General features: G+C 36.3%; 1 protein-coding gene across 1 annotated transcript; it reads right to left on the reverse strand.

The window, feature by feature from the left end:
• Positions 1 to 18204: 18204 nt before the first annotated feature.
• On the reverse strand, positions 18205 to 20082 carry LOC128508729 (uncharacterized). Its single transcript, XM_053480189.1, has 2 exons — positions 19932 to 20082; positions 18205 to 19518 (listed from the first exon to the last, which is right to left on the reverse strand). The coding sequence occupies exons 1-2, from the start codon at positions 20030 to 20032 to the stop codon at positions 18414 to 18416; spliced, it is 1206 nt and encodes a 401-aa protein (XP_053336164.1). The 5' UTR covers positions 20033 to 20082; the 3' UTR covers positions 18205 to 18413.
• Positions 20083 to 20531: the final 449 nt, after the last annotated feature.

The following is a 20531-nucleotide window of genomic DNA, read 5'->3' on the forward strand; positions in this document are numbered from 1 at the left end:
ACTTAGCTTTAAATGTAACATAGCTTACAAATTAACCTTTTGTTTATTTATATAACACAAACGCTTGTGTCAAAATAGTACAATATTTATGTTCATTTTAATTTCATATTAATGCTTATGAAATAATTGTTTGCCAAGATTGTGTTTTTTCTTAAACCGAGAGCTTCTATAGATGTTAAACAAGAAACGGGTATAGAGCTGCTTCACATTTTGAATGTAAATTTTCATGAATTGTTTCTTTTAAAGCTGCTGAACCATATTTCCTGAGCACCACCTTGTGATGGCAACTTGCGATGGCACATCCATTTTTGGCATTAGGCAATTAAAACGCTGTTCTTTTGTCTAAATTAGGAACTATTAATGAAAACCATAGCCTTTAAATATTAACAGACAAACAAAATTTCACGGCTGAGCCGTGTGAGGCAGGCTTGGAGGACCCAAAGGCAGACAACAGAATAGGTTCAGTATAACTGATTTTAATGCAAAATATCAAAGTCAAACAGAGGGAGAATTATAATCAAAAGAAAGTTACTATCTTTGTTTGAATACCGCTGATCTTAATGCAAAGTATGAGAGTCACAAAAACAGGAGTATAATCAAAAAGGTTACTTTGTTTCAATGCCACTGATTCTAATGCAAAAATATGAAAGTAAAACAGAAGGAGAATATAATCAAGAACATTACGTGGAGTGGGTAGTGGCGTGGCTTGGCAGTGGCTGTAGACAGGAGTTAGGGACGAGTGACGCAGAGCGCGCGCGGTGGCCAGCAGAGCGAGCGCGGCTGAGAAAGCGCAGGTTGAGCAAGAGTTGCCACAGAGCGAGCGCAGCTGTGTGGAGAGATGAAAGCTGCAGCGCGCGTGCCGAATCCGACGTGCAGGTAGAGAGCGCAGCAGCCGCAGCAGGGTGAGATCAGAGTAGTAGTGATCCAACAGATATAGACAGAGTCGGCGTCGAAAGTGGAAGCTGAGGTTTAAAGCCGGGTTATCAGTCAATGTAGCAAACAATTCCGATTCGTGAAGCAGAAGACGTAGGCTGTAACTCGAGGGGGGAAAGGGTGAGCAACGTGTGAGCCAAAAAGTATTATTGTTAACACTAGACACAAAAACACTTGGCTTGAAGCACACAAGAATTCGGCAACGTGAAGACGAGAACAGACTTAACGTGAGGCTCGAGAAAACTGGGCTATGAGCACGCAATAATTCGGCAAGAGTCCGCTGTGTGAGGAAGCGTTATATAGAGTGGAAGTGATGAATGAGATGAGGCGCAGGTGTGCTCGGGCATGAACGACCAGGGCGGCAAAACGGAAGCAACGGAATGGAGTCGCTGGAGATCATGGCTTGGCTTGAGCAGAGGGCGTGACTTGGCGTACCGTTACACAAAATTATAGTAGTAATAGTCACTTGTATTCCTGCTTTATTATACTGAATTAAATCAAATTTTATTTGTCACATAGACAGTCATACACAGTACGATATGCAGTGAAATGCTTTGACAACTGCTCGTGACCTTTTGATAAAAGACCTTAAAATAATAGACTAAATAATAGAGAATAAATATGAAAAATTGAAAGAAGGGAAATTTAACTAAGAAGATTGAAATAAAATATAAAATAAAAAAAATTAATAAAATAACATTACGTTACAGAACAAATATACAATATAAGAAAAATATGGGGAAAAATAGAAAAATACGAGACAGCTATATAGAATATAGGCTACAATATAAGAAAAATATGTGAAAAATATAGAAAAATAAGAACAGTTGTACACTCAAAAAAATAACTTGTTGAATGAACGTAATTAAATTATGGAAAGAATTTCCACCTGATTTAATGGCTTTCTTTCAGCATTAAGCAATTTTGTTAGCCCAACTTAATGTTCTTAGGTTCAGTCAAATTAATTTTATTAGGTTCATTTAACTTATTTACTACAGCTGCGTCCAACATACTTTAATACTGTTAACATAAATTAATAGCGTTGGTACAACACATTTTTCAGTTGTAAATTAAGTTGATCTAACTCAAGTAAATTTAAATTTCAAGCCCTGGTCAACAGAATTCTGTGAAGGAAGGAAGCATAAGACAAACGGGATAAAACGGAGATTTTTATTTTACACCAGCAGCAACTTACAAATGAAGTCTCAATTTGAAAAGATGTACAAAACATAAAACACCACAAATAAGTATTAATCATAGAAAAAAAAATGTAACACCAACAGAAAGTTTTGTACTTTATAACTGTCCGTTATGACTTTTAAATATGACCGTTAGAGACGGTTGGTCAGGAAACTCCTGAAGTCAGATACAGACAGGACACTTTCACTCACAAACTCCTGTGAAAAAATACAGAGACAGATTCAATTAAAATTCATGATACTTAATTTATCAAATGAACAATATATATAGTTTCTTCCTCTCGCTTCACAACTCATGAGAACAGACCGAAACCAGAACCGAACCGCAGATTAAGCACGCGCATATAACCGTCGGTATTTTAAATGTGATTAAAAATACAAGAAATAGCTTAACCCAAAATAACGTGACTAAACATCGCTAAACAGCAGGTAACATTTATGTTCAGTATTTCGTTTCTATTTAGAAAGACGGGAATTAATTCCTGCTTACCTTTTCCACACGCCCGCCAAACGTTTGTTTTCTCAACACGCTGTGTTCTCTTCTCGCGATACTTCCGGTTTTCCTATTTCCGGTTTTCATAGTGACAAGATCTCTTTGGTTTATCTCAACATGATTAAATCTAATACATGTTAAGTTGTTGAATTTCATGTAAATACAACATAATTTATTCATGTTCATCTTGGAAACATGAAATTATTATGTACAAAACACATATTACATTTTAGTACATGTAACAGGTAGCCATGTTTATTTTTTTGAGTGTACAATATAGATATATGGAATTTTATGGACTTTTGTGTGGGAATGAAGTTGAATATAGTTTGAATATAAATGGAAACGTCACATATGTAAAGTGTTTAACGTGTCTTGTGCATCCAGGTAACAGAACGTCCAGGGGGTGTGCAAATATGCTTGAAAGTGACATATTTAAAGTGACTTGTGTTAGGGGTAATTGTGTAATTTAACTAACTAATGACCACGAATGGTAGTTGTGCAGTGGCCACTAGTGGTTATTGTAAGTGAATGTCCAGAATGTCCATAGTGAGTGCAAAAACCATATGTGTGCATGTGCAAAATGTATCAGTACTGTGTGTTAGCCTGGTTGAGAGACCGTATCGCCTGCGGGAAAAAGCTCCTCCTCCGCCTCTCCGTGTTGGCCTTCAGGGAGAGGAATCGCTTCCCAGATCGCAATAGAGAGAACAGTCCATTGTTGGGATGGCTGAGGTCCTTCACAATCTTCCTGGCCTTGGTCCAGCACCGCCTGCTGTAGATTGAGTGCAGGTCAGGGAGCTCGGTGCGGATGATGCGCTCTGCTGATCGCATCACCCTCTGTAGATCTCGTCTGTTCTGCATGGTGCTGTTCACGAACCAGGTTAAGATGTTTCCCATCAGGATGCTCTCTATGGTGCAGGAGTAAAAGTTCCTGAGCACCTTGGAGGGCAGTCTGAAGTCTCTCAAGCATCTGAGGTGGTAGAGATGCTGCCGGGCCTTTTTCACCACGGTGTTGATGTGACAGGACCATGACAGGTCCTGCGTGATGTGAACACCGAGGTATTTGAAGCTGTCCACTCTCTCCACTGGGATGTCATTGATGACGGGGGCCTGGTAGTTTCTCTCCTGCTTAGTGCTGAAGTCCACTATGAACTCCTTTGTCTTACTGACGTTTAGAAGGAGGTTGTTCCTTTGGCACCAGTTCTCCAGATTCCTAATCTCCTTCAGGTAGGCCGTCTTGTTGTTATCAGAGATCAGGCCCACCACGACGGTATCGTCAGCAAACTTTATGATGGTGGTGGAGCTGGTAGTGGTATATGTACAAAGAGTACAGCAGGGGGCTCAGAACACACCCCTGGGGGGCTCCAGTGTTAAGAGTGATGGAGGCTGAGACATGTCCGACCATCTTCACTGCCTGTGATCTGCCAGTTAGGAAGTTAGAGATCCACTGACACAGAGATGAGCTGAGTCCCAGGTGCTCCAGCTTGGTTGTGAGTGTGGAGGGAACTATGGTATTAAATGCAGAGCTGTAGTCGATGAAGAGCATTTTAACATAATTCCCCCTTCTAGTGTTCAAGTGAGTAAGCGATGCATTCCCTGTACCTGGTAGTAGATGGTACAATTTAGTACCTACTGGAAACTCCAAAATGTGTTTAACATTCCTCTCTATGAGCCAACATAGGTGCAGCAGCTAATCATAATAAATCTTCTATCATAATACTGTAATTCTTCCTGTTTATTAGCTGTCCTCACAAGAGACAGTTATTGTTCAGGTTGATTTTTGTTCAGGAGTCCTTTTTTTCTTACAGAATCATAAATAACAAAACTTGCTTTAGGGCTTAATTACATGAGACTTTAAGAATTTAATCTGTTCCATCAATGGTCACTTCCAAACTAATCCTGGTCTTATGACTGAAGTTCTCAATTAAATCTGTCTGAACATACTGTAGATGCTTGGAACTGTATTTTCTACAGGTACCAGCACTTTGGTCACTTCCAAATTTTGGTTCCTTGCAAATTTACAGAATTTCCTTGATTTCACCTTAATTCCTACTTGATAGTCTTGCAAATCTTCATTGTTCATCAATCTTTCTAAGTCAATGCAAATATTTTCTGTAGTGATTACACAGGAACTGGCGTTGTCAGTCAAGTAGGGTCGAGAGGGCATGGTTTGGGTTGTCAGTGCTTTTACTGGTAAGCAGTAGACTGAGGTCCAATATTAAATTTACAGACATACCAACAGTATGTACATTTTTTAAACAATGAATAGAAAAGTGTAGACATTTGGTTAAAGTGCAGGTTCTGTCCTCGAATACAATACAAATAGACCAAGTTGTCAATGAATGAAAGTTTAATTAGAAGCACAAAATAATGCTACAAATGATACAATGTTTTGGTAAATGATACATTATTTTGCAGGTACTTATAGAGAATGAGTTACACTTTTTATTCACTCGAAGTAGGTTAACACAGTGATTGTTCCTCTTTTTAATTAAACATGTAAATCCATGTAGTGATAAGTATTAGTCAGTGGTTTAGGGTGATCAGTCACACAGTCTGTGTGTCACTAGTCTACATTCAATCAAATATATTTAAAAATAAATAAATCATATGTTTAGTTACAGTTTGGATCACCCTGAAAAGTAGAAGCGCCATGGCTCACACCCACAACAACAGTGGCACGGCGTTTGTGGCTCTCCACAAGGGCCATACGGACAAATCTGTCTGGAATGTTTTCACTCTGCGGTATGAATGCCTGACCCAGTATGGTGCTTCTTGTATTTTGTTGAATTTCGAATTTTTTGTAAACCTGATTATTTTTATTTACCGTTCCCTGTAGCTTAATGTGGTAGTTGTCTGTGGTAGCGATCCCGGACTGGCTGTTCCAGCGTGAAACTAATTCTGAAATCTCAAAGACCCGCATGCCTGCATCTCCTATTGCTGTATTTGACACAGCAAGGAGTTTGATTTTCTTTGAATTTGACTGGCTACAGATCAGCAGTGCATTCTTGCATGAATCTTTCTCCCATTTTGCAGCATATCTGCATTCGTTTGACTTAATCAGGCCGCAATAGTCCCAGCCTGAGGCTGTATAGCACCAGCTGTAGGATTCGCCATAGGTACCACAGGGGTGATCTGATCGACATGGCTCATTTTTGTATGTAACATCAGGTATTGGAGAGCAGTAGTCTCTATCTTTATCTGTATTGCAAACGGAGAAGCCCCATTCACTATTATAGAAACACTCGCCGTGGCACACCATCTGGTAAGTTGCACTTATATATTGCTGTGCTTTCTCCTCCACTTTACTACAGAAACTTAAAAGATCATCAGTGTTCTTGCACCAGGAAGTGTCTTTACTCTTCGTACAAGGTTGGTCATCTCTACATTTGATGCCTCTGAAATCGATGTTCTCCCGTACCGAGCAGTAGTCCCAGCCCTTGTACGTGTTACACCAGTAGTAGACATTGTCATGCATACTGCATGCATCATTACACAACTTGCCATATGTGGATGAGTAACGGTTTACAAAGCCTCCCTGTCCCCATGTCCAGCAGATGTTACTAAGGAAAATGATGGACGAAAGGACCACAGTGATTTTATGTCCTTCTCCCATGTTGGTGTTCAGCTACAGAGGAAGGGGAGGAAGTCCAATTGAACAAATATGATGTCTGTTCACAGTATCAACACTTAGAGTACATTCCATTATTCACCACCTGGATGAAGTTGTTGCTAAGATATTAGAACAAGCCAGTGATTTAAACCAGTGCTTTGCAGATGCACTACTGTCAGAGCTGCTCCTATAGAAAAATAAATAACTAAATATACTGCAGAACTAAATTGTTTTGTTTGGGAAGTTGAATTAACTTCTATTTGAAGTGAAACTGAATTACTATGTTACACTTATCTGGTGCTACATTGTTAATAATAAATAATCCATCTTGTGTAAAATTATAGTTTTATTAAAACTATATGTATCTAAGTTTCACCCATAATACTCACCTCTTGATGCTGTATATATAAGCACAAAGCTTAGTGTTCTTTCCTAAAGGCAGAAAAAGATTTTCTATATCATGATTAGAAGAGGAGGAGTTTCTCACTCAGCCAATCCTAAAATTTTGTTTTCTTGAATTGGGAGTTAATTTATGTTACAACATGCTGATGTTAATAATAATTCCATAAATCTAACCATTTCACAACAAGGAAAAAATAGTTGTAACTAAAAAATACTTGTCACTAATACCATGCAATTACAAACATCATTTTTCAAAGAAACTAGAATTTAATTAATAGCATAATTATATGTTATAATTACCTTAGTATCTTGACAACAAAACACATTTCTTATTATTATTATTAATATTATTATTATTTATATATCCAATGTAATGATTTTATATCCAATGTGTGAAAGACACAGCACTAATTACTGTGTTATGCTTATCTTACACTGTTAATAGTACATAATCTACTGTACAATTTTATTGCATACATATACATATACATAGTTTTGCTCAGCAATGCTCACCTCCTGCTGCTGTATGTTGAAGCACAGAGTTTAGTGTTCTTTCCTAAAGGCAGATAAATCTCTATATTTATGTCATGATCAGAAGACGAGGCGTTTCTCCCTCAGCCAATCCTGTGCAGGTAATTTGTTTTTTATGGATTGGGGGTTTGTGATTACGACATGCTGATATTAATAAAAACTTAACAAGTCTAACCATAGAATGTTTTAATGTTTAATGTTCTTTTTTTTTGTTTGGTGTACGTGTGAGCTAAACTGGTTGAACACACATTTAAAAACTGATATAACGAGTAAGACATCCTAGATTTTTTTTTTTGTGATCTAGTTAAATTCTGACAAGTTATAAGTGCAGACAACAAACTGGTTAAGTTCACAAACAAAGTAAGTATTTTTGTTTTTCCTTTTAAAACACCCAAAGCTGTTATGTCCTAAAAAATATTCAAGTAAACATCAATTACGGTTCTAATCCACATCCACTGGCCAATTTTAAGGTCTTTACCAGCGCTGTGTAAATTATAGTGCTGCTCCAGTCTCCTTACACATGATAACAAGAAAAAATTGAAATCTTACTAATTCAATAAAATTACCAATAAAACATGTTGTTTAAGAATAAAAAAGAAAATATAATTTAATTGCATTAGTATCTGTTTAACAAGAAACACCTGCTAAAACTGTTCTATTTTGTATTTTCAATACCTGCTCAAAAGTATTTAAATTTGATTTTTCATTCCAATTCACATAAACAAATTGTAATAAACTATAATAATAATAATAATAATAATAATAATACCTACTCAAAAGTATTTACATTTAATGTATTTCAGGTATTTAATGTAGGCTATGTAATGTATTTAATATATGTAATGAATTTAATGTATTTATTGCTTTACTACATCAACAACATGGAATAAATAATAATAATAATAATAATAATAATGATTATATATATATATATATATATATATATATATATATATATATATATATATATATATATATTTATATATATATATATATATGCTGTAAACTAGGATGGGGAACAGAAATCTGCTGCTCTCTAATTATGATGAAGCAGATATTGTAATGACGGCACTATAAACACTGATAAAAAGCTTAAAATATCCTTAAAAGCTAACGTTTTATTATTATTATTATTATTATTATTATTATTATTATTATTATTATTACTATTTTAAGTTAATACATTTTGTTGATGTAGTGAGCAATGAAAAGTACTTTTTATTGTGTGCATCAACCTATATACATGTTACATGACCATCTAACCCACTTGGCTATAAAGCTATAGACCTCTGCAGGCCCCAAGGTCACATGTAATGGTAAATATTTAAGTTAAGCTCAGTTCCCGTAAGCCCACCTCCACTGGCCAAGTTTAAGGTGTTTATCAGCGCTAAGTAAACTATAGCGCTGCTCCAACCTGCTTTATAATGATAAGAGATTTTAATCATATTTACAAAATAAGATATTTTGCTAATCCCCCCAAAAAATACATAATATAAAATGTGTTGCTTTGGAGATAAACAGAACATGAACAGAATTTACTATTAAATGTATCTAGTCAACAAAAAACACCCATTAAAACTGTTTCTATTTTTCTTCTTGTTATGCCTACTTAAAAGTTTTTTAATGTAATGCATTTAATGAATTAAATGTATTTTTTATTCTTCACTCCATCAATAATATGTAATAAACTAAAATAATAGTAACAATAATAATATTATTATTATTATTAATAATAATAATAATAATAATAATAATAATAATAATGATAACACTGAGAATTCTTAAGAATAGAAGGTGATCAGAGTTATTTATTTGTTAGTCAGTTCATTTAACATTTTTTTTTTTGTTCATTCAGCATTTGTGTGCATCAAGCTATACACAGTATAATGTTATGTGACTATTTAACCTAGATGGCTATAAGGCTATAGACCTCTGAGGGATCCAAGGCCACATTTAATGGTTAATATTTAAGTAAAGCTCAGTTCCCGTAAGCCCACCTCCACTGGCCAAGTTTAAGTTGTTTACCACCGCTGTGTAAACTATAGCACTGTTCCAACCTGCTTTATAATATAATTTAAATCATATTCACAAAATAAAAATTTTTACTAATACCATACAATTACCAAAAAAAATGTGTTGTTTAGGACTAAAATAGAATTTAATCCATGATATAATTTAACAAAACAAATAAAAAAACACCTGTTAAACCTATTTACTTTTAATGCTTCTCAAACATGCTTAAATTTATTGTATACTGAACAAAAATTTAAACGCAACACTTTTGTTTTTGCTCCCATTTTTTATGAGATGAACTCAAAGATCTGAAACATTTTCTACATACACAAAATAACCATATCTCTCAAATATTGTTCACAAATCTGTCAAAATCTGTGATAGTGAGCACTTCTCCTTTGCCGAGATAATCCATCCCACCTCACAGGTGTGCCATATCAAGATGCTGATTAGACAGCATGATTATTGCACAGGTTTGCCTTAGACTGGCCACCTGTAAAAGGCCACTTTGAAAGGTTCAGTTGAATCACACAGCACAATGCAAGTTTTGAGGGAGCGTGCAATTGGCGTGCTAAGAGCAGGAATGTCCACCAGAGCTGTTGCTCGTGAATTGAATGTTCATTTCTCTACCATAAGCCGTCTCCAAAGGTGTTTCAGAGGATTTGGCAGTACATCCAACCAGCCTCACAACTGCAAACGACGTGTAACCACACCAGCCCAGGACCTCCACATTCAGCATGTTCACCTCCAAGATCGTCTGAGACCAGCCACTCGGACAGCTGCTGAAACAATCGGAGTGCATAACCAAAGAATTTCTGCACAAACTGTCAGAAACAGTCTCAGGGAAGCTCGTCGTCCTCATTGGGGTCTTGACTTGACTCCAGTTCTTCATCATAACGGGTTTTGACAGATTTGTGAATAATATTTAAGAGATATGGTTATTTTGCTTATGTAGAAAATGTTTCAGATCTTTGAGTTCATCTCATTAAAAATGGAAGCAAAAAGAAAAGTGTTGTGTTTATATTTTTGTTCAGTATATTTTTCATTCCTTACTACATCAACAAGATGTAGGTACTTAAAATGCAAAGGTAACACTTTCATCTCTAAATTATTCCAACATTTTTTTTATTTTATATTTTTGTTTTAAAAAGCACCTTCTAAATCGGTTCCTTTTTGTGTTTTTAGTACTCAAAAGTATTTAAATTAGATTTTTCATTTCAATTTACATCAACAAATTATAATAATAATACCCACTCAAAAGTATTTACATTTAATGTATTATTATTATTATTTACTTTTAATGTAATAAATTAATTTAGGCGACACGGTGGTGTAGTGGTTAGCACTGTCGCCTTGCACCGCCAGGTTCGGGTTCTATTCCCGGTCAGGCTTGATTTCTGTGTCTGTGTGCATGGAGTTTGCATGTTTCCTCCTGGTACTCCTGTTTCCTCCAACAGTCCAAAGACATGTTGGTTAGGTTAACTGGCGTTCCCAAAATTTCCCATAGTGTGTGTGTGCCCTGTGATGGATTGGCACCCTGTCCAGGGTGTACCCTGCCTCGTGCCCTAAGCTTCCTGAGATAGGCTCCAGACCAGATCCCTGCAACCCTGAATACAGGATAAAGTGGTATAGACAATGAGTGAGTGAGTGAGTGATTATTTAATGAAATAATTAAAAGTATTTCAGGTATTTCATATAATATATGTACTGAATTTTATGTATTTCTTGTTCTTCACTACATCAAAAACATGGAATAATCTAAAATAATAATATTATTAATAATAATAATAATAATAACACCAGTTTTTAGGCACAGAAATCTGCTGCTCTCTAATCATAATGAAGCAGATTGGCGCAGCAATATAATTTACAAGGCACCGATAAACTTAAAATATCCTTAACAACTGATATATTATTATTATTATTATTACTATTATTATTATTATTATTATTATTATTATCATTATTATTATTTTAAGTTAATGCGTTTTGTTAATGTAATGAGCAATGAAAATTTAATTTAATGGTTAATATTTAAGTTAAGCTCAGTTCCCGTAAGCCCACCTCTACTTGCCAAGTTTAAGGTGTTTATCAGCGCTGTGTAAACTATAGTCCTGCTCCAACCTGCTTTATAATAAGAGATTTAAATCATATTCACAAAATAAAATATTTTACTAATCCTATATTTTTGCTTTAAATTACATTATATATACATTTAATATACATATATTAATAGATTGTACATGAACTAAAATTACTTTCATGGTGGAAAAGTATTTACAGCTATAAGGAATTGTTGTGGAAATTATTTTTTCTCTCGTTGGCCCCATCATTGCAGTTTTGCCTGTGCTCCATGAGTCACAATACAGTATTTCTCCACAAAAACAAAATAAACAAAATAAAATAAAAATAGCAAATATAATAACCAGAACTGGAACAGATCAGCGAATACAAATTTGAGACGTGTGAATTTAAGTGTGATTATAGTATAAAGTGAGATATAGAACAACAATTTACAGAATGGTGCAGTAGTATAGCATCTGTATTTGTCGCATAACTAGTAGTATAATGTAGTTATTAAAATCAAAATACAGTGGATAAAGAAAAGAATCCCTCTTTAAAATAATCAAATTTTGTTGCTTTGCAGCCTGAAATGAAAACAGATACAGCTTTTGTTTTATCCAGCTCTTTTATCCAACTTTTAACATCTAAGTTCAAGATAAAACACCAACATGTCAGAATAAAATATAAAAAATGTAAACCAGAATCATTCATATGGAAAAGAATCAACTTTTCCTAAGAAAATACTTTAAACTTAATCAGGTGAATCTAAGCAGCTTCTCAAGGGCACACAAAGACTGAATCTAATTGCAAATCTCTTTTATATTATTATTGTAAGCTTTGTTTTATAGACTTATAAATAATAATAATAATAATAATAATAATAATAATAATGTTTTTATTTCTGTTTAATTCCTGCCTACAAAGTTTTTGGTGGTCTAGGCCATTCGCTCTAAATTTTGGTCAGTCTCAGTTGGTATTTCACAGGAACAAATTACTGTAGGTTGTAGGTCCTCCTGGCAAGTTGAAAAGTACTTTGGCTTAGGCATATAAAAAGCATGAAAAGATGACCTAATGTATGACCTGAAGCATGTTGGATCACCAATATTTGCCTTCTGCAGACTGTTGTGTTTGGCTTTGATTCCTTTGGCTGCAGACATACAGTACTGTATAAACCCACGTGATATGTCTATTTCTGCAGCTTTGAGCATTAACCTCCTTCCCACTTGGGATGATCTGGAGACATTTAAAAAAAATTCTATCCAATTATCTAAACCCCAGGTTAATGGACCGTGGCAGTAAACATATAACCAGTGCCTATTAAAATCTGACAGCCCTGAGCTCTACTGAAAAAAGGAGGACACAGCACTTATTCAGTACCATGGACAGCTCTGCTGGGGAGGGGAGCCTCACTGAGGCTGGCAACAGAGTACTGGTCACCATCATGCTGTCAAAATTGCTTTGTAGTTTCCATCATTGGATAGATCCATACACTGGGTTACTAGGTTACTAACTAGGTACAACCAGTCAAATACTGTTGAAAAGTTTTTTTTTTTCTTTATTTCTGGGGATTAGTCCCAGTACTGAAGAAACATATGTCTTAAGTTGTCGTTTAAAAATTGCACCAGAAAGATGGTGTGTAATGCATTTAAAGAGAAAATTTTGCAGTACTCCAGCCTTGAAGTAACAAAGGGACTGAACAAGCACCTGAGTAGCCTGTGAAGAAAGAAATAAGCAGATTTTTTTTTGATATTGTAAAGAAGAAATTGACCGGAGCGAGTAAGGTTATCAATGTGTGGAGAAAATGATAGTTGATTGTCCAGAGTTAGCCCAAGGTTGTGGGCAGTGACTGAAGGAGTGATCTGATTGTTGCCCAGTTGAGATTACAAGGTCTTGACTGGGGTTGATAAATCACCAGGAATGAACGGCAGGTATGTTTTACTGAGACTGACCTTCAGCTGATGAATGTCCGCCAGACATGCTGAGTTTCATGTGGAAACCTGAGTGTCTGGGGGAGGAAAGGAGAGAATAAGTTGCATGTCATCTTCAAAACAATTGTATGGAAAGCCATGGGATGAGGGGTTGTTCCCATAGCAAGCGCCGGAAACATTAAAGGGCTAATATATCATACATATTGTTTTACTTTAGGGCACTGCATTTTTGTATGTTTATGCGCTTATCGAATATATGAACTAAGGTAGTCGGCATGTGAAACATATCATTTGACAATTTTGCTAGGTTATTTACTTTTTTAATTGCTTTTTTATTTTTTATTTTATTTTTAATTGGAAACAGCATACACATGTTTCCTGGAGAAAAATGTGTATGCTGTAATAAGGGAACTGTTGTTGAACTGAGTTGAACCAAATGTAAAAAAAAAAAAAAATGTTTTTCTCCTAATTTAGCTGGTTGAAAATGAACATTTCAAAGAACATGTTAAAGTATATTTTAATGTACAATGCTTAAATTATTGATGGTATTTACCCAGACTAGAGTCACTGTTCTCCAAAGATGATGTAATGCAGTAATGTTGATGATGAAGATGATGATGATAAGGAACAGCTGAGCTACAGTGACCAAATTGAATGAAAGTGAAAGTTCAGAGGTGAATGACAATGAGGAGATGCAGAGCCACCTGATATAAAAGACAGTTTGAGGCAATGGGTATTTTGTATTTTCATCCACCTTGCTGAGAGAAAAAGTGTGGTTGTACTGGGTGTTTATTTTGTACTTTATCATTACAGAGTTTGTAATCATTTTATCACAAATAAAATTGATAAATAAATGTCTGGAGATATAAATGTGTTTTCTTATTGTATATATGATAAAAAAGAGTTCAACTTTGTGCCAACATTGGGCTAACCTACTTTTGGCCCCACCAATGAGCCAACGTTGGGCCAATGGACAAAATTACATAGGGCCAACCACTGATGCCAACATTAGCCCAATGTATGCACTGCTGTTGTGGCCAAGCATTGGTCCTTCAGCAGTGTGCTGTCTGGGAGGTAAAGCAGTTTTGTAGGTACTGTACTATTTTGTTAGTACTATTTAGTTACTTTCCTTCATATTAAAAAGGTGCAATCAAGGGAATATCTTTTGTCAAGTTTTAATATATTGTGGGGTAGGCGGGGCGGCGGCTGACGACCATCATGCTTTGCGGGAGAGGTTGCTATGTGTTCACCATGTTGGGGAAGGGTGTTTGGGTTAGTGGCTTTGGCCATGTTTGTTTGTTGAGTGTGTGACCTATTGAATGTGCGCCGGTTTATGCTAAGGTTAAATTGGATGTAGGTTCTCGTGTGAATGTGCTGCTCATGCTATACAGTGCTGTGTTAAATAAAGTACTCCCAGCCATTGCATTGGGCAGCAATTAAGCTCACTCGTATCTTCAAGTTCTTTTCGGTGGTAAAATGCTACAATAGATATAGCCTATGTTTGATTTTATATCTACACTGCCTGGCCAAAAAAAAAAAGGCACCAACTAACAATAAGGTTTCTACTTGATAATTACTGCGGTGATTAATATGTTTTAGCTGCAACAAGATATTTTACCCTAACTGATGCAAAAGACATACTGTGGTCGTGGCAAAGATATTCATCTGTTTTAGAAGGGTCAATTCTCTGTAATTAAGAAAACAACTAAGGAGATTGCTGAAACTATTAAAATTGGGTTAAGAACTTAAAAACCTGAAAGGATAGTGCTGCAGTACATCATCTTTGAGGAGGAAATGTGGTTGGAAAAACATCCTGAAAGAGCATAATCAGAGATCACTTAAATGTTTAGTGAAATCAATCATACAATATAGTTGCAAGCAATGATCAAGCCCAAGCAACTGTGCTATCACCACTAAGGCGCACCAGAAAGACAGTGTGCAATGCATTTAAAGACATTATTATAAGGACAACAAGTGACAGTTTGAGTCTATTAAAAACAGTTCATACACTTATGTTAAAACTAGAATACTATACTATAGAAAACATTATGAACATTAAGCCATATTTAATTTTTTAAAAAGGAGAAAAAGTGGTGTAAAGGGTGGCTTTCTTGTCCTTGGTCTTCATCTGGTGGGTATTCTTTAGTACTGCATGAGGCAGGTCAACACCTTGTCAAGTCAAAGGGCTTATAAATTAAAGAATTTGCTGTGAGCTACTTAAGCATCACATAATCAGGAAAATTAGCAAATCTCCATAAAATCGCTTGCTCTCTCTATGTAGATTATTTTAAACCATTAAGATTTTCCACTCGTAAGATATGAGTACATTAATTTTCGTCTATTATTCAAATCAGGTGAAAAAAAAGGACAAAATATTACAGATTTCAAAAAGTGACAACTTAAAATAACTAATGTATTGTGGACTAAACCCAATGACATGCCATGGGAAAGTTGTTCAGCTCAATAAGTTCTATATGTGTACCGGGTTTTCCATGTATAACTCATATACTGAGATATTCCAGGGGGCGCTGTGAAGGGCATGTGCCATGCCAAGGGCCGAGTCATACTGACCTATTAATGGCCGCATATTCCAACCTGAATATGTTAAGATCCCCCAAAATGATGATAAAAATTACCCCAGGATGATTAAACAAAATATATATATATATATATATATATATATATATATATATATAGAAGAACAAGAGGGCCCTTCACCCTGCTAGGGCTTTGGCTGTAATAAAAACAGCAGTAGAACTCAGAGCTATGTTTAACAGTGACAGTAAGAGCACTTTTACATATGGGAACTAAGAGAACTTAAGGAATTAGGACTAAACAGATGTGTGGCCTTAAGAAAACCACTTTTCAGTCAAGCTAATTTTAAAAAAAGCATTGGTTTGCTATCGTTCATAAAGAATAGACTGAGGAGCAATAGAATAGAAAAGCAATAGCAATAGAAAAAGGTCATGTGTCTGATCAGTCAAGATTTAACCTGCTTTCAGAGTGATGGGTGCATCAGAGAATGCAAGAAGAGAGGCGGATGAATTTAAGCACCCATCATGCCTTGTGCCTACTGTACGAGTAGGGCAGTGGGGACTGTGGGGACAGGGTTATAATCTGGTGTGGCTTCTGTTGGTCAGGTTTAGATTCAGCAATGTTAAGTGAACAAAAAATGTGTCAGCCGATGACCTGAATATACCGAATGACCAGGTTTTCTCATTAATAACCTGTTTCTTTCTTGATGGCACAGGCATATTCCCAGGCATAATTGTGAAAGAGTGGTTCAGGGAGCATGACATAATTTTCACATGGATTGGCCACCACAGGGTCCAGACCTTAACCCCATTGAGAACCTCTGTTATGTACTGGAGAAGGCTTTACGCAGCGGTCTGACTGAATTTACTCTACATCTGAACTTCCTCACTCTGCGTCTGAAGTTCTCTGCCAAAACCATATGCACATATCTGCTTAGGACTGAACTTCCTACAGGTTTCATAACCTGGGCCACTCTAAAGAAGGGAGAAGCAATGGGAATTTGGAAAATACAGCATGAAAAACATTTTAGAAAATTTAAAAAAGGGACTAGGGAGAAAGTATTTGATGGGTTTCTTAGGCATGCTGGGACTAGAAAACAGGATTTCAACTAAAAGAAAAATGAGGGAGATCAAGACCAGAAGGTGGCGGTAATGCAACATAGTGGACGCCAACCACCGGTAAATACCAAGAAGACAAAAAGAAAGACATCCTTAAACAGACCATTCATACCTGAAAACTCCCCAGTGTGGCGGAATTTGGCAATTCTGCAAAGAAAAGTGTGCTAAAATTCCTCCAGTGATGTGAATGACTTATTTCCAGTTATCGCAAACGTCCGATTGCAGTTGTTGCCACCAAGTGTGGTACAAGTAGTTATTAGGTTTAGGGGGGTACTTACTTTTTCACATAGGGCTAGGCACGCTTGGACAGTTTTTTTTTTCCTTATTAAATGAAATCATCATTTAAAAACTGCATTTTGTATTTACTCTGGTTATCTTTATATAATCATAAAATTAGTTTGACGATCTCAATCATTTAAGTGTGAAAAAAATCTAAAAGCTCTAAAGGTTTCTTAACGACCCTGCTGATAAACGCCTGCAACCTGGCCAGCGGAGGTGGACCTACGGGAACTGAGCTTTATTTGTTCATTAGCTAGTAAATGTGCAGACTTGCAGTAACTGACTGGAGTCCTCAGAGGTCTATGCCTTTTTGCCAACTTGGATTTATAATCACGTATGATCTCGGACAAATAATATTAGAACCTTTTTTGGAGAAAGAAATAATAATCGAGAGCTGTATCTGCCGGTAAGTGGGGTTTGGAGTGGTATTACTGTACGTGTGTATTGTGCGCCACAACGCAGGGGGTGGAAGCATGAGTGGGTTTGTTTCTGTATGCTCTCTTCGTTATGGTTCAAAACTATTTGTGTGGTTTATAGCTCACACCCAAATTTACACCATTATTAACTGTGTGTATGTTTTATTGTTTTTTTATTACTTATGAAGAAGTACAAATTAAAGAGTACTCAGTTTAGAGTAACACATGCAGCAGTTGTTTACATGGCAAATGTATTTAGTTAGCGAGACAGCAGCACTAATTAACACTATATTGTATTTTACTAAACTTTATTGCAATCTATTACTTTTTCACTGTTTTCTATGATTACTGGAGATGACGTTTAGTAATAGGAACAGATTAGTAAATGATGTTCTTGTTTTACTTGTTTTACATTTTTGTTCAAGCAGATCAGATGCAGATGTTCAAGAAACAAGCAGATGTTCCTACTAGCCTTCATAGTCAAACAAACTAGGAATCAAACTATTAGACTGTAATATTACTGTAGAGTAGTGTATATACTGTAGTCAAAACTGTATCTCCACTAAGGAACCTCATCAAAGAAGAACACCTTAAACGATATTTGATATATAGAAATATTTATTCAAAGAAATCTTAATGAAGAAGTTCATAACATACACCATAATGTCAATCTAAAGTCTAAACAAAAAGGTTGTTTAGGTAATCATCTTTTAAAATGGTGGAATCACAGGTATATATTTTGTTGCTTTTTAATAGATATGTTTGATTTTATAATACATATTTTATAATTAGCAAAAAGGAACCCTTTTCTGACAGATTGTTAAAAAAAAAAAAAAAAACATTTAGAATTGGCTTTAGAGCTCCATCCACGTAAGATTTTACTCTAACTTCAACCGGATCCACTTCCAAAGTCATCTGTCACTTCCAAAGTAATCCTGGCCCGACGTCTGAAGCTCTCGGCCAAAGCTGTACGCACATACCTGCTCGGGACTGAACTTCCTACAGGTACCAGAACCTGGGCCAGTCTGGAGTTCCTTCCAGATTCCTTTGCATTGGTATGGATTTCTACTTGATAGTATTGCAGATTTTCCTTCCTCACCACGCCCAGTAGATTAATGCGCAGATTATCTGTAGTGACCGGGAAACTGGGGTCCTCAGTCAGGTAACCACTATGCCATCGTGCAATCAAGCTTGTCAACTCTCTTCCCCAACGGCTGCCATCTGCTATTTCTATAGGGTCTGGCTCGGTGTTGAACATGATCTCTGTATTGCTTCCGCTGTATGACGCCGTGCAGGATAACATTGCAACATTAGACTGATCTTCTTTATTCCCAGTATAAGAGTATTTACATTCCCCTGGCCTGATAACCCCGCAGTAGTCATAACCTAAATTTGTCCAGCACCAGTTGTATTTATAGCCATGAGTGCCACAGCTGTGATCTGACCGACACGGCTCGTTCTTGTAGGTTGTATCAGGTAGGGGAGAGCAGTAGTCCCAGCCTTTATCTGTGTTACACCAAAAGTACTTCTTTTCCTCATCGTACAAACATTCGTCCCTGCACTCGCTCTGATGTTTTGAACTTATACGTGATAGTGTTGTTGGTTCTTCTACACTGTGCACTAATCCACAGTAACCCCAGCTGCCCTTCTTGTTGTAGCACCAGGTGTAAGACTTGCCGTACTTCTCACACGGATGGTCGTCTCGACATGGATGGCCTTTGTAATCTGTGTTCTCTGTTACTGAGCAATAATCCCAACCATCTTTAGTGGAGCACCAGAAGTAATCAGACCCTTGCCTGTCACATGTCCCTGTGCACAGTTTCCCACTCGTTGTGTAATCGTATGCTTGCTTGCCACACAGGTCTTCGCATGGTTTCTGGGTAACAAAAGGCTTAATAATTTCCAGTTCATGTGTCGAGCCGACGAAAATGCTGAGCACGACAATCAAGGGGATTTTTTGACTGGTTTGTCTCATTTTGGCACTTTTTATTTTTCTAGAGCAGAAAAGGCAAAGAGGAAGATGTAAAGGAACAGGGAAGATACTTTGTATGATGATGGCAGATTTGTGATTACCTATAGAAATTGTTCAGTAAATGCTTGGTTAAATAAAACACATTTAATTATAGCTTATTATTCTATAAATATATAATTAACTGACACTAATTAGGCTCATGATCTAAGAAAAGCAAATTATTCAGATATAAATAATGAAATTTTTCAACAACATTTCAACAACAATGATAATAATCATCCATGTGGCTTGTATGTATACAGAGGTGGTAAATATGTCTAAATTACCCACACAGACTTTATAATATTCTGTCCCCCATCACATCAGTAGTTACAGAACCTGTATAATGAATCTGGTTCCCGGTATTTAATCTAGTGCTTGCTCGGTAACACTCACCCAGTTCCTGTCTCCTGTATGAAGTGTCCTCGGCTCTTTATGCCTGACTCTGAGTGCAGCTTGGTTTTTATATTTAAATCAAAGAGGAGGGGCTTGATCATACAATCACGGGGAAAAAAAAAGTGTTTCTGGATCTGTTCACCTTGTTTACTGTATGCCCAAAGGCACTGTCCAAGTTTCACAGCCAGTATCAGTGTTAAAAATATTGGCACACATATCTTTATATTTTCACTTCTCCTCTTCTTCCACTGGCTTCCTGCATCCTCCCAATGCTTAACAAATAAGCTAACCCACTTACCTCTCAGCTCTTATCACACCCCACACTGCAGAGATCAAGAAAGACATGCATCTAGACTGTTTTCTGTTCTGGCACCTACTGTAGGTGGTGGAATGAACTTCCTCTAGATGTTTGTACAGCAGAGTTAGTTACAGTAATTCATTAAACTATAATATCAGTATCAATGATACCATGACGTCATCGCCATCAAACTATTATTATTAGTGTGTGTGTGAGTGTGTGTGTAATGCAACTATATTAATGTATTTGTAATTCTAACCCTAACGCTTCTATAATGTAGGGAGCCAAACCCCCCCCCCTTT

Source organism: Clarias gariepinus, chromosome 20 (genome assembly GCF_024256425.1).
Source record: "Clarias gariepinus isolate MV-2021 ecotype Netherlands chromosome 20, CGAR_prim_01v2, whole genome shotgun sequence".
Classification (NCBI taxonomy): domain Eukaryota; kingdom Metazoa; phylum Chordata; class Actinopteri; order Siluriformes; family Clariidae; genus Clarias; species Clarias gariepinus.